The sequence below is a fragment of the Lepidochelys kempii genome, chromosome 4, assembly GCF_965140265.1.
Source record: "Lepidochelys kempii isolate rLepKem1 chromosome 4, rLepKem1.hap2, whole genome shotgun sequence".
Taxonomy (NCBI): domain Eukaryota; kingdom Metazoa; phylum Chordata; order Testudines; family Cheloniidae; genus Lepidochelys; species Lepidochelys kempii.
In genome coordinates this window covers 69096378-69109346 of record NC_133259.1, presented here as the reverse complement: position 1 = coordinate 69109346, position 12969 = coordinate 69096378, and the positions used below count along the sequence as shown (strand labels likewise).

The following is a 12969-nucleotide window of genomic DNA, read 5'->3' as shown; positions in this document are numbered from 1 at the left end:
GACACAATATCTTACAGGATTTTTTTTCAGTCATACAATCAATGGAAATATGTAAGAATACATTTTTCCTCAATATGGATAGTTCTCATCATGTCTCCTCCTATATTCAGCCATCCGTCTTGCATTAATGTCATTGTTGATTCTTTTAAATCTTCCTTTGATTTTTTTTTTCCTTTTTTTCACTTGAAACATCTAGTTATAGAGCTTTCTTGGGTCTACTCATCTAAACAAATTTAAACTCAGTTGTTTATATTTCTTTAAATTGTTCACTTTGTGCTACGTTAAAAACTGTAACTTTTTTAGCAAGTTCCAAGTCTCTGACTTGCAGTTGTTTTTATAGTCTGATCAGTGATATGGATCTCTGCCATGTTTAGGTGTTGAAGATGAACAGACATACTTCCTAAAATGAAGCTCAGATTGAGTTGCTGGTGGAAGGTCTGGAAGAAATATTTAAATTAGGGCTGACAAGCGATTAAAAAATATTAATTGCGATTAATCGTGAGATTAAAAAAATTAATTGCACTAAGCAGTAGAATGCCATTTATTTAAATATTTGTGGATGTTTTCTACGTTTTCAAATATTTTGATTTCAATTACAACACAGAATACAAAGTACAGTGCTCACTTTATTTTTATTTTTATTACAAATATTTGCACTGTAAAAATGATAAACAAAAGAAATAGTATTTTTCAATTCACCTCATACAAGTACTGTTGTGCAATCTCTTTATCATGAAAGTGCAACTTACAAATGCAGGGGGGTTTTTTGTTAAATGCCTGCACTCAAAAACAAAACAGTGTAAAATTTCAGAGCCTACAAGTCCACTCAGTCGTACTTTTGTTCAGCCAATCACTAAGAGAAACAAGTTTTTATCATTTTAAAGGAGATACTGCTGCCTGCTTCTTGTTTACAATGTCACCTGAAAGTAAGAACAGGTGTTTGCATGGCACTGTTGTAGCCAGTGTCACAAGATATTTACATGCCAGATGTGCTAAAGATTCATGTGTCCCTTCATGCTTCAACCACCATTACATGCATCTATGCTGATGACGGATTCCACTAGATAATGATCCAAAGCAGCACAGACCAACGCATATTCGTTTTCATCATCTGAGTCCGATGCCACCAACATCAAAATCAAAAGGTTGATTTTTCTTTTTTGGTGGTTCGGGTTCTGTAGCTTCCACATCAGTGTATGGCTGTTCTAAGACTTCTGAAAGCATGTTCCACACCTCATCCCTCTCAGATTTTGGAAGGCACTTCAGATTCTTAAATCCTGGGTCGAGTAGTGTAGCTGTTTTTAGAGATTTCACATTAATATCTTCTTTGCATTTTGTCAAATTTGCAGTGAAAGTGTTCTTAAAATGAACAACATGTGCTGGGTCATCATCTGAGACTGCTATAACATTAAATACATGGCAGAATGCGGGTAAAACAGAGTAAGAGACATACAATTCTCCCCCAAGGATTTCAGTCACAAATTTAATTAGCGCATTATTTTTTTTAATGAGCATCATCAGCATGGAAGCATGTCCTCTGGAACGATGGTTGAAGAATGAAGAGGCATATGAATCTTTAGCGCATCTGGCATGTAAATATCTTTCGACGGCAGCTACAACAGTGCCATGCAAATGTCTGTTTTCACTTTCAGGTGACATAATTAAGACGTGCACAGCATTATCTCCTGTAAGTGTAAACCAACTTGTTTCTCTTAGCGATTGGCTGAACAAGAAGTAGGACTGCGTGGACTGGTAGGTGCTAAAGTTTTACTTGGCGCTAAAGTTTTACTTGGTTTTGTTTTTTGAGTGCAGTTATGTAACAAAATCCCTACATTTGTAAGTTGTACTTTTATGATAAAGAGATTGCTCTACAGTACTTATATGAGGTGAATTGAAAAATACTATTTCTTTTATCATTTTACAGTGCAAATATTTGTGATAAAAAATAATATAAAGTGAGCATTGTACACTTCGTATTCTGTGTTGTAATTGAAATAGATATATTTGAAAATGTAGAAAAACATAAAAAATATTTAATACATTTCAATTGGTATTCTATTCAACAGTGCGCAATTAATTTTTTAATGTCAGTTCATTTTTTGTTAATAGTGTGAGTTAAATGCGATTAATTGACAGTCCTAATTTAAATTATTATTGTGCCTATATTTCAGTCATTGTAGTAGCTTAAAAAACGGTCTCATCAAACTTGACAATGATTTGCTCTTCCACGTCAATAGATAATTTTATTCAGTGGCACATTTGATCCTCAAAAATATCCTCCCAAAAAACACCCTAATTTAATATCCAATTTTTTTGTGATAACCCTAAATCTTTTCTCTTGTTGCTTAGTAACTGTTGGCAGGACTTACATTTTACCTTACAAGAATTCTGTTTTCATTACATCATTCAGTTGCTTATTTCCTTCCACGTCTCTCAACTTTTAAACATGTTAAGTCAGATAAATTCATGCAGTGATGTTTGGTAATGCTTATCACTCACTTGCAATATTAATGAATAGTTGTCACATTTACGATAGCAAGAAACAATCATTTAGTGAAATCAGTACTCTGAATTCTGAAAAATAAGCTTCCTGAGTTTATATAGAACCTTATTATCACATATCTCACTTACATTCCAGGATTTTCTGTATTCTAGCAAACCATACTCCTTAGTGGTACACAGTACCATTCATTCGTCTCTCTTCAACATTCATTGGCCGCTGATTCTACCCAATAGCAGTCGCCTTTTTCCACCCACTCTTTTTTCCCCTTTAGAAAGCTGTGTAATTTTCTTCTTCCTTGTTGCCATAAGCTGAACTTTGATGTTATCACTTGCCTTTCAGTTTATTCTAAAAAATTTTGATTTCGTAGATTGAAATTAGTGTGTAATGTTTCTAATGCCAAAACCTTTCGAATGTTTAAGCTCCTATATGTTTCTGTGTGACATAAAAGTTCAAAAATACTTGATAAAAATCTCAATGTAGCCATAAATAAGGGGCCACCATAAACTGGTGTTACATAGTTGCCAACATAATAGCATTTATACTTTTTTGAAAAAATTGTGGATCCATTTTTTCTCCTCCTCCTCGATCTGGATGACTACTTTTGATACTACTGATTACTTTGTGCTCAAATATTGAGAAGATGATGTTTCTCTCATTCTTCTCCCTACTTAAATCCAACCACTCTAGCCACTCAATTTTTATTTGTAATGAAGATTTTATGTCTTCCCTTCCCTTTTCCTTTTTGTGTAGGCGTATCTTAACTCTTTCCTTGCCCATTTTCTGTTCTTTCAAGAGTTACTCAGTCTTAACTTCAGGCATAAATGTGAGTGTTCATAGTGCCCTACTTTATCTCCCCTGGTTTATGTTCTGATCCTTCTTTTTACTGTCTGCTTATGCAGACTCTTAGCTTTTTAACTTTTAACTTCCAGGTACTGAATGTTTCAAAGACAAAATTGGTCCTAGAAATTCTCTGAGTGAAGCTACATAATAAAAATATTGTACAAAAATGAAAAGAGTGAACAGTTATCAATGGAGAGATTTTTAGAAAGATTTTCTTCTTCCTTCACCTAGTACAGATTATAAATATTCTAAAGATATTTTTCTGGCTTGCATTCTTGCATTGAATTTCATGCTTCCTGGATCTACAGGATGAAAATACAACTGCTACCCAGGAAACCACAGAAGAAACAAAGAAGGCAGATCTTGCTGTGCAAGTAAATCAAATTATATTTGGTTTTATTTGATTTTTCCTGTTCCTTTCTCTTCAGAATTTAGAATAATTTAACCGGTATACTTTTGTCCTTTTTCAGAATAAAAGAGAAATACTAAGAAGATTGAATCAAAATCTTAAAACACAGGACGATGTAAAAGGAATAAAGGAGCCTAAAGACACCTGTGAGGCAGCTATGGCTGAAGAGAGTAAAGAAGAATATCCACTTCTAGTAGATCGCAAGAAATGGGAGGTGGCAGCAGCTGAGTTGGTGGTTCCTCTTGTACAGCTAACTATGGAAGAATCATTTTTGGGGACAGAGAGTAAGCAAGCTTTCTGCTTTGCCTACCTGAGCATTTCCATCATTGATACCTAGGTGCCAATCTGTTGTGTATGGTATCAATTCACTAGATCAATTCTCCTAATCTTAACCCTTTCACTATCTAAATGGTTACTCTGCCTCTGTCCAAGTTCTTCAAAGTCTTCAAGATGACTATGTTCTAGGGCTGTCAAGTGATTTAAATCGCGCAATTAATTGTGCTGTTAAACAACAATAGAATACCATTTATTTAAATATTTTTGGATGTTTTCTACTTTTTAAAATATATTGATTTCAATTACAACACAGTATAAAGTATACAGTGCTCGCTTTATATTTATTTTTGATTACAAACATTTGCACTGTAAAAAAGAGAATAAATAGTATTTTTCAATTCACCTAATACAAGTTCAGTAGTGCAATCTCTTTATCATTAAAGTTGAACTTACAAATGTAGAATTATGTACAAAAAACGTTCCTTCAAAAATAAAACAATGTAAAACTTTAGAGCCTACAAGTCTACTTCTTGCTCAACCAATCGCTCAGACAAACAAGTTGGGTTAGGATTTGCAAGAGATAATGCTGCCTGCTTCTTGTTTACAATGTCACCTGAAAGTGAGAACAGGCATTCACATGGCACTGTTGTAGCTGGTGTTGCAAGATATTTACGTGCCAAATGCTGGGTTCTGCTCGCTAACAATCCAGAGCAGACTAATGCATGTTCATTTTCATCATCTGAGTCAGATGCCTCCAGCAGAAGGTTGATTTTCTTTTTTGGTGGTTCAGGTTTTGTAGTTTCTGCATCAGAGTGTTGCTCTTTTAAGGCTTCCGAAAGCATGCTCCACACCTTGTCCCTCTCAAATTTTGGATGGCACTTCAGATTCTTAAACTTTGGGTCAAGTGCTGTAGCTATTTTTAGACATCTCAGATTGGTACCTTCTTTGCATTTTGTCTAAATCTGTGTAGAAATAACATACGCTGGGTCATCATCTGAGACTGCTATAACATGAAATATATGGCAGAATGCGAGTAAAACAGAACAGGAGATGTATACAATTCTCCCCCAAGGAGTTCATTCACAAATTTAATTAATGCATTATTTTTTTTTTAAATGAGTGTCATCAGCATGGAAGCATGTCCTCTGGAACAATGGCTGAAGCATGAACAGGCATATGAATCTTTAGTGCATCTGGCAGGTAAATATCTTGCGACGCCAGCTACAACAGTGCCATGCGAGCACCTGTTCTCATTTTCTGGTGATGTTGTAAACAAGAAGCAGGCAGCAATATCTCCCATATATGTAAACAAATTTGTTTGTCTTAGCTATTGACTGAATAAGAAGTAGGACTGCATGGACTTGTAGGCTTTAAAGTTTTCCATTGTTTTGTTTATAAGTGCAGTTATGTTTAAAAAAATAAAAAATAAAAATCTACATTTGTAAGTTACACTTTTATGATTGCACTACAGTACTTGTATTTTTCAATTCACCTCATACTATTTCCTTTATCATTTTTACAGTGCAAATATTAGTAATTAAAAATAATATAAAGTGAGCACTGTACACTTTTTGTGTTCTGTGGTTGTAATAGAAATCAATATATTGGAAAATGTAGAAAAACATCCAAAAATATTTAATAAATTTCAATTAGTATTCTATTGTTTAACAGTGATTAATCGTGGTTAACCCACACAATTAACATCCCTACTGTGTTCTATTTTGGTTAAGAATTGATGTACGAGTCAAGGGATTAACTAGTTTTACTGAGCTGGCCTCAAAGGGGTTAAGTTCTACTGCTAGAACAAATAGTTAACTGAGCTTGAGTGTTTGTATAAAGTTATGCTGACTAACTCCCATTCCAGATTATCACTACAAGAATCTTTTTACACATTTATTAATCACACATAAGAAGGTAAAGCAGTTAAGGCATTTAAAATTTAAAAAGTGAAACAAAACCTCACCATTAAAATGTCCATGGTACCCTTTCCATTTTAGATGGTATTAAAAGCCTTTGTTAGGAAAAAGAATCAGTCATAGGATGACTTGTTGCTGAGATCTGAACCGGTTTCTTTTGAGGACAAGACAAAAAAATTACAGAAGGAAAGAAACAATATCAAAGATACGACAGAGATACAGTTACTGTCTTTTTCACTTGCATTTCAGCTGCTGGAAAATTTTCAGGCAAAACTCTTGCTTTTTTACGTATCTGGCTAAAGCATTATTTTTAATTTGTCTCCTTGATCACATTTTTGTTTTTGGAGGGGGGTGAGGCATATATTAGCAGAAACCTTCAGTTTGTATCCCAGATGTTCAGTTGTTTAGTATTTAACCCGGTGAAGCTGGTGATGTCATCTGGCTTCCTTCTTCAGTGTGTTTAGAATATCTTTCAGGATCAGGAGAACAGTGTAATGGCAAATTCCTGGGTCCCAGTATATGATGGTGAAGTATATTTCCTCCCGTTGTTCCTTCTCAAATAAGCTACCAAATACACCCAAAAAACCCAATTTCATTCCATTAAAACTGATCATCTGGTGGTCTCATGTACAGGCACTTATTTTCACTTTAATATCATATTGGCCCTGTTTCTATAGCATGCTTCGACTTTACTCAATGTTTCCTCATTATAGATTTTAGTTTATATCATTTGACTCTAATCTGTGATCATTTTTATAAAACCATTTATATACTGATCACTATGGCCTCTTTGTTACCTTTTTAGTTCCACCTCTTTGGACCAGCTAAAATTCTAGCCAAGAGTATCAGTCTCCACAGAAGTAAACTATCATTCTTCTTTGAGTGTTTTCTCATATCCATTCCATGCTAGGCGTGTGCGTGTGCACTGCGTGCAGAGTTGCTGGACATTTTTTCCCTTAGTGCTATCTGTAGGACTGGCTCTAGCACTCCTTGGAGCTGCACGCACATGCACCAGTATAAGGGGCTCTGCCCCCGCTCAGTTCCTTTTTACCGCCCATGATGGTTGCTTGGAGTGATCCTTCCTGCTCTGGCAAGGCTTCCTTCTCAGTGGTTTGGACTTTTGTCATATATTATATAGTTATTGTAGATAGTTCTTACTACTGCTAGTATGGATAGTGGTCCCTGTCGTTGAGGGACTTTCGCCCCTAGGGCTGGGCATGTCCCAGTCCCCAGACTTCAAGCTGTGTACTGGCTCCAGCAAGCCCATGCCTGTGAGTGACCCACACTCTAGCTGTCTAAAGTGCCTCAGGAAAACTCATGTTAAAGAGAAGTGCCAGATATGCATGTGCTTCAAACACGCTTTCAAAAAGATAGAAACATTTGTCTGAAGGCCTTCCTCATGGAGGCAGCCTTCAAACCAGCCTCAGAGCTGAGCCGCTCCGAATCGGCGCCAAGCAGTTCAGCTTCTGTGTGAAGCGCTCCATTGGTTCCGTGCTCCTCCTGGCACCATTCTCCATCCGTGGTGCCAAAGAAGCAGCATAAGAAACAGCTTCACCCGAACCTCACCTCCCTGCACCTGACAGCATGGGTCCTTCGTGGCTGAAACCTGAAGAGCAGGCCTGCTTGGAACAGGGTTATGACGAGTCTTGCTGGGTAGCAGAAAGCCTGCCACCAGGGCCACCTACTTGGCTACTTGTTGGGCCTCCAAATGGAATCTTTCTCCATCCCAGTCTTCTCTGCAGTCTGTCTTGGACTATCTGCTTCACCTAAAACATCAAGGTCTGGCTCTCTCATGTAGTAAGGTTCACTTGGCAATCATTTCTGCCTTCCACCCTCCAGTGCAGGGCAGATCAGTGTTCTCCCATGAGATGACAGTCAGGTTTCTCAAGGGCCTGGAAAGACTATACCCTCAGGTTCATGAACTGATTTCCACAATGGGACTTAAACCTGGTCCTGTTAAAGCTCACGGGACCTCACTTTGAGCTGTTAGCATCTTGTTCCATACTGCTTCTCTCTTGGAAGGTTGCCTTCCTTGTGGTGATCACCTCAGCCAGAAGGTCTCTGAAATCAAAGCCCTGTTGTCAGAACCCCTTTATGTGGTGGTCTTCAAGGACAAGGTCCAGCTGCTCCCCCATCCAGCCTTCCTACCAAAGGTGGTGTCCAATTCCACAACAACCAGGACATTTTTCTTCCGGTCATCTTTCTGAAACCTCACAAGACCACCGAGGAGCGCTGGTTCCATACACTAGACATTTAGCAGGCCCTAGTCTTCTATGTCGAGAGGACTAAGCCCTTCTGCAAATCTACACAACTCTTTATAGCAGTAGCAGAAAGGATGAGAGGGCTGCTGATGTCATCCAAAAGAATCTTGTCCTGGATATCCACCTGTATCTGGGCTTGTTACAAGCAGGCGAAGGCTCCTCCTCCAGCCATCGTGACTGCTCATTCCACAAGAGCTTAGGCTTCATCAGCAGCATTCCTGTCACATGTACCAGTCCATGACGTCTGCAGAGCTACAATATGGTCGTCGGTCCATACCTTTGCATCCCACTACACCATCACCCAGCAGGCCCCTGACGATGCCAGTTTTGGAAGAGTGGTGTTGCAGTGAGCACATCCATAAACTCTGAGCCGACCTCCAAGGAGTACTGCTTGAGTCACCTATCATGGAATGGACATGAGCAAGCACTCAAAGGAAAAGAAACAGTTACTTATCTTTCGTAACTGTTGTTCTTCGAGATGTGTTGCTCTTACCCATTCCATGACCCACCCTCCTATCGCTCTGTTGGAGTTATCAGGGAGAAGGAACTGAGATGGTGCAGAGCCGGCGGTGCTCCTTATACCGGTGCATATGTGCACGGGTTCAGGGGGTGCTAGAGCCCGTCTGAGGGATACCACTAAGGGGAAAATCTCTGGCAACTGTGCACGCGGCACACACATACCTAGCATGGAATGGACATGAGCAACACATCTTGAAGAACAATAGTTATGAAAGATTAGTAACCATTATTTCTTCTGATGGGTGTATGCCATCTCAAAAGTACTAGAAGATATAATGGAAGAGATTTTTCAATTTAGATTTATTACTTTTATTTTAGTTTATGTTGGACCCTTTCTCAGTTTAAGCTTGATAGAATTCTTGATATTGTTGTTCAAGCTTAATACTCTGAAATTTTGTCTTCTCCACGTCTGATAGTCTTAAAAAGTGGGAGTTCCCCTTCTCCCTAGCAACTGATCTTTTGGCTCTAAACTAAAATGCAGGACTGCTGTTCAGGAAGGATGTTGCAAAACCCTCTGCTTTTAAGCATGCATAAAATGGGAAGCTCAAAGTCTCCCTTTGCAGCAGAACCTTTCAAAGGAATTTTTAAAAATTTAAACTGAGTTTATCTAGTTTTCTTTATTCTGTTGGGTGCATTTCTCAGAATTATTTTCAAATATATATATTTTTGGAGAGTTTTGAGGGCTTCTGAGGCAGCACCTTCCTTTGCCCGCCCTTTCCCTCCCAATCCTTCCTTCTGAAATGGCAGACACAGTCAGCAAAATAAGGGTAAGAAATGTTGCTATTGTCCCTTCCTTCCCCAAAAGACAAGTTCTTTGATGCAAAGGTGAAGTTCTTGGTATGAAGTCAGGTCTGCACAAGCCTGTTGAAAAGGCTGGGGAAAATTCCCCTCTTTGTGTGGCTTACCCACATTGCCTCAGGTACTAAAAACTAACAAACAAAAAAGACGCACCACCTCCTTCTCACTAAAACATATTGGTGGGTCTGCTGCTGTTATGATTAAGTGGAAATTACAGGGGAAACTTCTGAAGCTGGTGCCCAGAGAGTTTTCTGACTTTTTAGATTTAATCAGGGATCTATCTTTGCAGGCTTGTGTGTTCAAAATAAAAAGCAATAGACATAGTCGTTCCTTGATTTTATAGGATTGTGAACAACGATGATAAACAGATTTGTTCTTCATGATTCCCAACAGGGCAGACCATGGGGGAGGTAATTAAACTAGATGTTGGTGAGCCCCAGAGAAAAGTTTGGGGCAAAAGCCCTACTGATTCAGTTTTGAAGATACTGGGGGAAGCAGAGCTACAGCTTCAAACTGAATTACTGGAGGAAATAATTATCACAAATGGTAAGCAGGAATTGGGGGTTGTCTGAACTGCAGGGTTAGAAAATTACCTTGCGTAGAGCTTATGAGAGTAATGTTTTTTCCTGTTGAACTTCTTATCACAATATAATATCATGATTTGGCTAGTTCTTCAAGTGATGGTCCCTACTGTATTACGCTGAGGGTTCGCATGCACCTGGAATCAGAGAATTTGAAAAGTGTCTTGATCTGCACATATGCCTGGATCACCTTGTGCTTCTGTCCAGGGCAATAAAGGGTGGGGCAGATTGACTTAATCTACAGTTCCTTCTCCGCAGTGCATGGTCTGGGTCAAAAGTTTGTGTGCTTGTCTCTGACATACTTGTAAAAGATGGTTGTCAATAGTTTTAGTGATTTTTTTTTTATATATATATATATATATAGCAGTTTTGTTTTCTTTGTAGTTTTAAGAGTTAATAGTTTTAGTTACTGTTTTAGATAAACTTTGGGCTTCAGATTCTATTCCTCCTGTCCATGATCCTTCTTGGTCAGCGGTGACCACCAGTGCTGTCTCTACTGCCTGGGAGAAGATCATATCCGTCTCCAGGTGCAGTATTTGCTAGTCCTTGCTCAGTTGTGCCTGAGAAGGCTGGGCACTTAGCCTCCAGAAGCATCTCATGGAGCTCGCCATGAGAGCACATTCAGAGCTAAGCCAGAGGAACCCGCCCCCAATACATTGGTCTGATTCAGCAAGGAGCATGCTTCCGGCTACTATGGCTGACCCCAGTGCTGGTGTAACCACCCCCGAGACCTCAGGGTGGGACCTAGCTGGGAGATAAGGAAGCATGGGATTAAGTCTTCCTCCAACTCAAAGAAGATGGACACTCCATCCATTAGCTCAGCCCAAGGGGATGGAGTACTTTCTGAATCTCTCAGGCACGAGAAAAAGACCCATAAACGATGAGATCCAGTGGTTCCAGGCGGTACTGATGATTCATTGCCATCTCTGGCACCCCCATAAGATGTGGATGAACAGACACTAGTTTCAAATTCTCTGACTCCAGGTGCATGGTGTGCATGCATAACCCTCAGTGGAATGCAGACAAGGAACACACAAATCTAAGAACTTCCAGTTACAGGTAAGTAACTGTCACTAATTTTTCAGGTAGGATCTTAATTAACAAGACAGTAAGTCCGCTATTCAGCAGAATTCTTTTCAGCAGCTGTTGCTCACTTGCTTTTGTGCTGAGGACTCCTTCCTAGCAATAGGAACTTATTCTGTTCCTGTTTGTTCCTTCCTCCTCTTCTTCCTCATTCCCACTCTCATATATCAATTGTGATAAATACAAAGAAACAAAATTAAACTTGATAAAGAAACAGGATGCTAAAAAGGACTGTGAAAGGCAGGAAATTTAATTTTATTGAAGCAAATTTGAAGTTGCTTCAAAATAATATTAGAATATCTGGACCTGTGGGTTTTGTTGTTTGTTTCAATGAATAGCTTCCACTGGACAAATAAATTTATTATTTAGCTCCATAATCTTCTTGTCTGTGTTAATTCAGGATTAGACATCTGGCAAAGTGGAATCGTTTGGACAAAAAAATAGGAGTCATTCTTTAAAACCAGTGTCTTGGCACACTTGTGGTCTGATATTAGATAAACATATTGAGCTCCTCACCTATCAATCCTGGCACTTTCAAAGCAGCTATCTCTGATAGGATTAATATCTTTCCCCTGTGTTCTTTGGCCTCTCTTTATTTTATTTCCTCCCCCTCCTCCCCCCGCCCCATGCTTCTGGTGTTTAAATGCCAGATGCTGTTAGTGTTTCAACATCTCATGTTAGTTTCTTTCCTTGTGATTCTCCACTGAGACAGTGGACCATGCTGTCCTGGCAGAGAGAGACAAACCAGTGTAATTGCACTGGGATTTTCAACTCTTAAACATAATCCCATGCTCTAAAACAAACTGAGTATGTCTAACTTTTTGGAATGGTACATTGGTGTACTAAGGTAGTAAAAGTTTAAAAAAATCTTAAGAATTAGGATTTGACAATAATTAACTGTCTGTCTTTTGCAGTTGTGCTGGGTAGATCATTAAATACCAATAGTTATTCTCACCTAATCAAGTAAACAGGAAATTCATTCAGCATAATGTTAAGGCACATAAATCATATCATCTTACATAAGTCATTTGTAATAATGTCAGTTTTGTGTCTTTTGTGATCTCTTTTCATCCTTTCAGGGATATGTGAACTCATGTATGTTTCCAACCTTTGTACACTTACATTTTCATAGATTAGGTAAAAAGATTCCTTTGGTAAAACTTGTAATACTGCAAAAGAATATTTTATATTAGTCTGAAGCATACAGACTTAAAAGAGCAAGACAGTTATTTTTATTATTTTATTTTTTATTTCCCTGCAATTATGAAAATAATAATAAATAAATAAACCTGTTACTATTTTTAAAGCATAGTAGATTCACTTTTCCTCTTCATGATTTTTTTTAAAAGTTTGTAAACATGTTTTCCTTACTCTTAGTATGTGTAGTTGCTTATATTTAAAAGGCTTATCAACTCTACAGTTTACCCTTTATCATTACCAAAACAGATAACGCTCACTTTTTAAAATTGTAGAATAAGTTTGTATTATTTGATACTATAGATCTTCCTGAAGAAGGTTCTCAGCCCTTAACCGTGAAAGAGAACAGTGAAGTAGAAATTGCTTGTATTGGAGAGAAATCTTCATCTCCAGTTGTTGGTATCATAGAATCTGAAAGGACAATACCAGAGGAGTCACAAACATTTGATGCCACCCAAGTGCTGTCCAGGCCTGTTGTGCTACATGGTATGATTTTCATTACTAATTCTAAAATAAACATTTTCTTAATCAGTAGGGAATTAAAAATAATGTAATTGATTTGTTACTTTTTTAAATAAAAAATTGC

General features: G+C 38.0%; 1 protein-coding gene across 23 annotated transcripts in view; it reads left to right on the top strand.

The window, feature by feature from the left end:
- NEK1 (NIMA related kinase 1) overlaps positions 1-12969 on the top strand; it is a 189364-nt gene that overhangs the window by 129614 nt on the left and 46781 nt on the right. For 17 of the 23 annotated variants that reach the window (XM_073341591.1, XM_073341586.1, XM_073341589.1 and 14 more), the window contains 4 exons: positions 3652-3717; positions 3814-4036; positions 9916-10068; positions 12687-12869. In XM_073341591.1, coding sequence (XP_073197692.1) covers positions 3652-3717; positions 3814-4036; positions 9916-10068; positions 12687-12869 — 625 coding nt within the window. Of the gene's footprint in view, positions 1-3651; positions 3718-3813; positions 4037-9915; positions 10069-12686; positions 12870-12969 lie in introns of those variants that run through there. The other 6 variants (XR_012158624.1, XR_012158622.1, XM_073341597.1 and 3 more) reach the window with 5 other exon arrangements.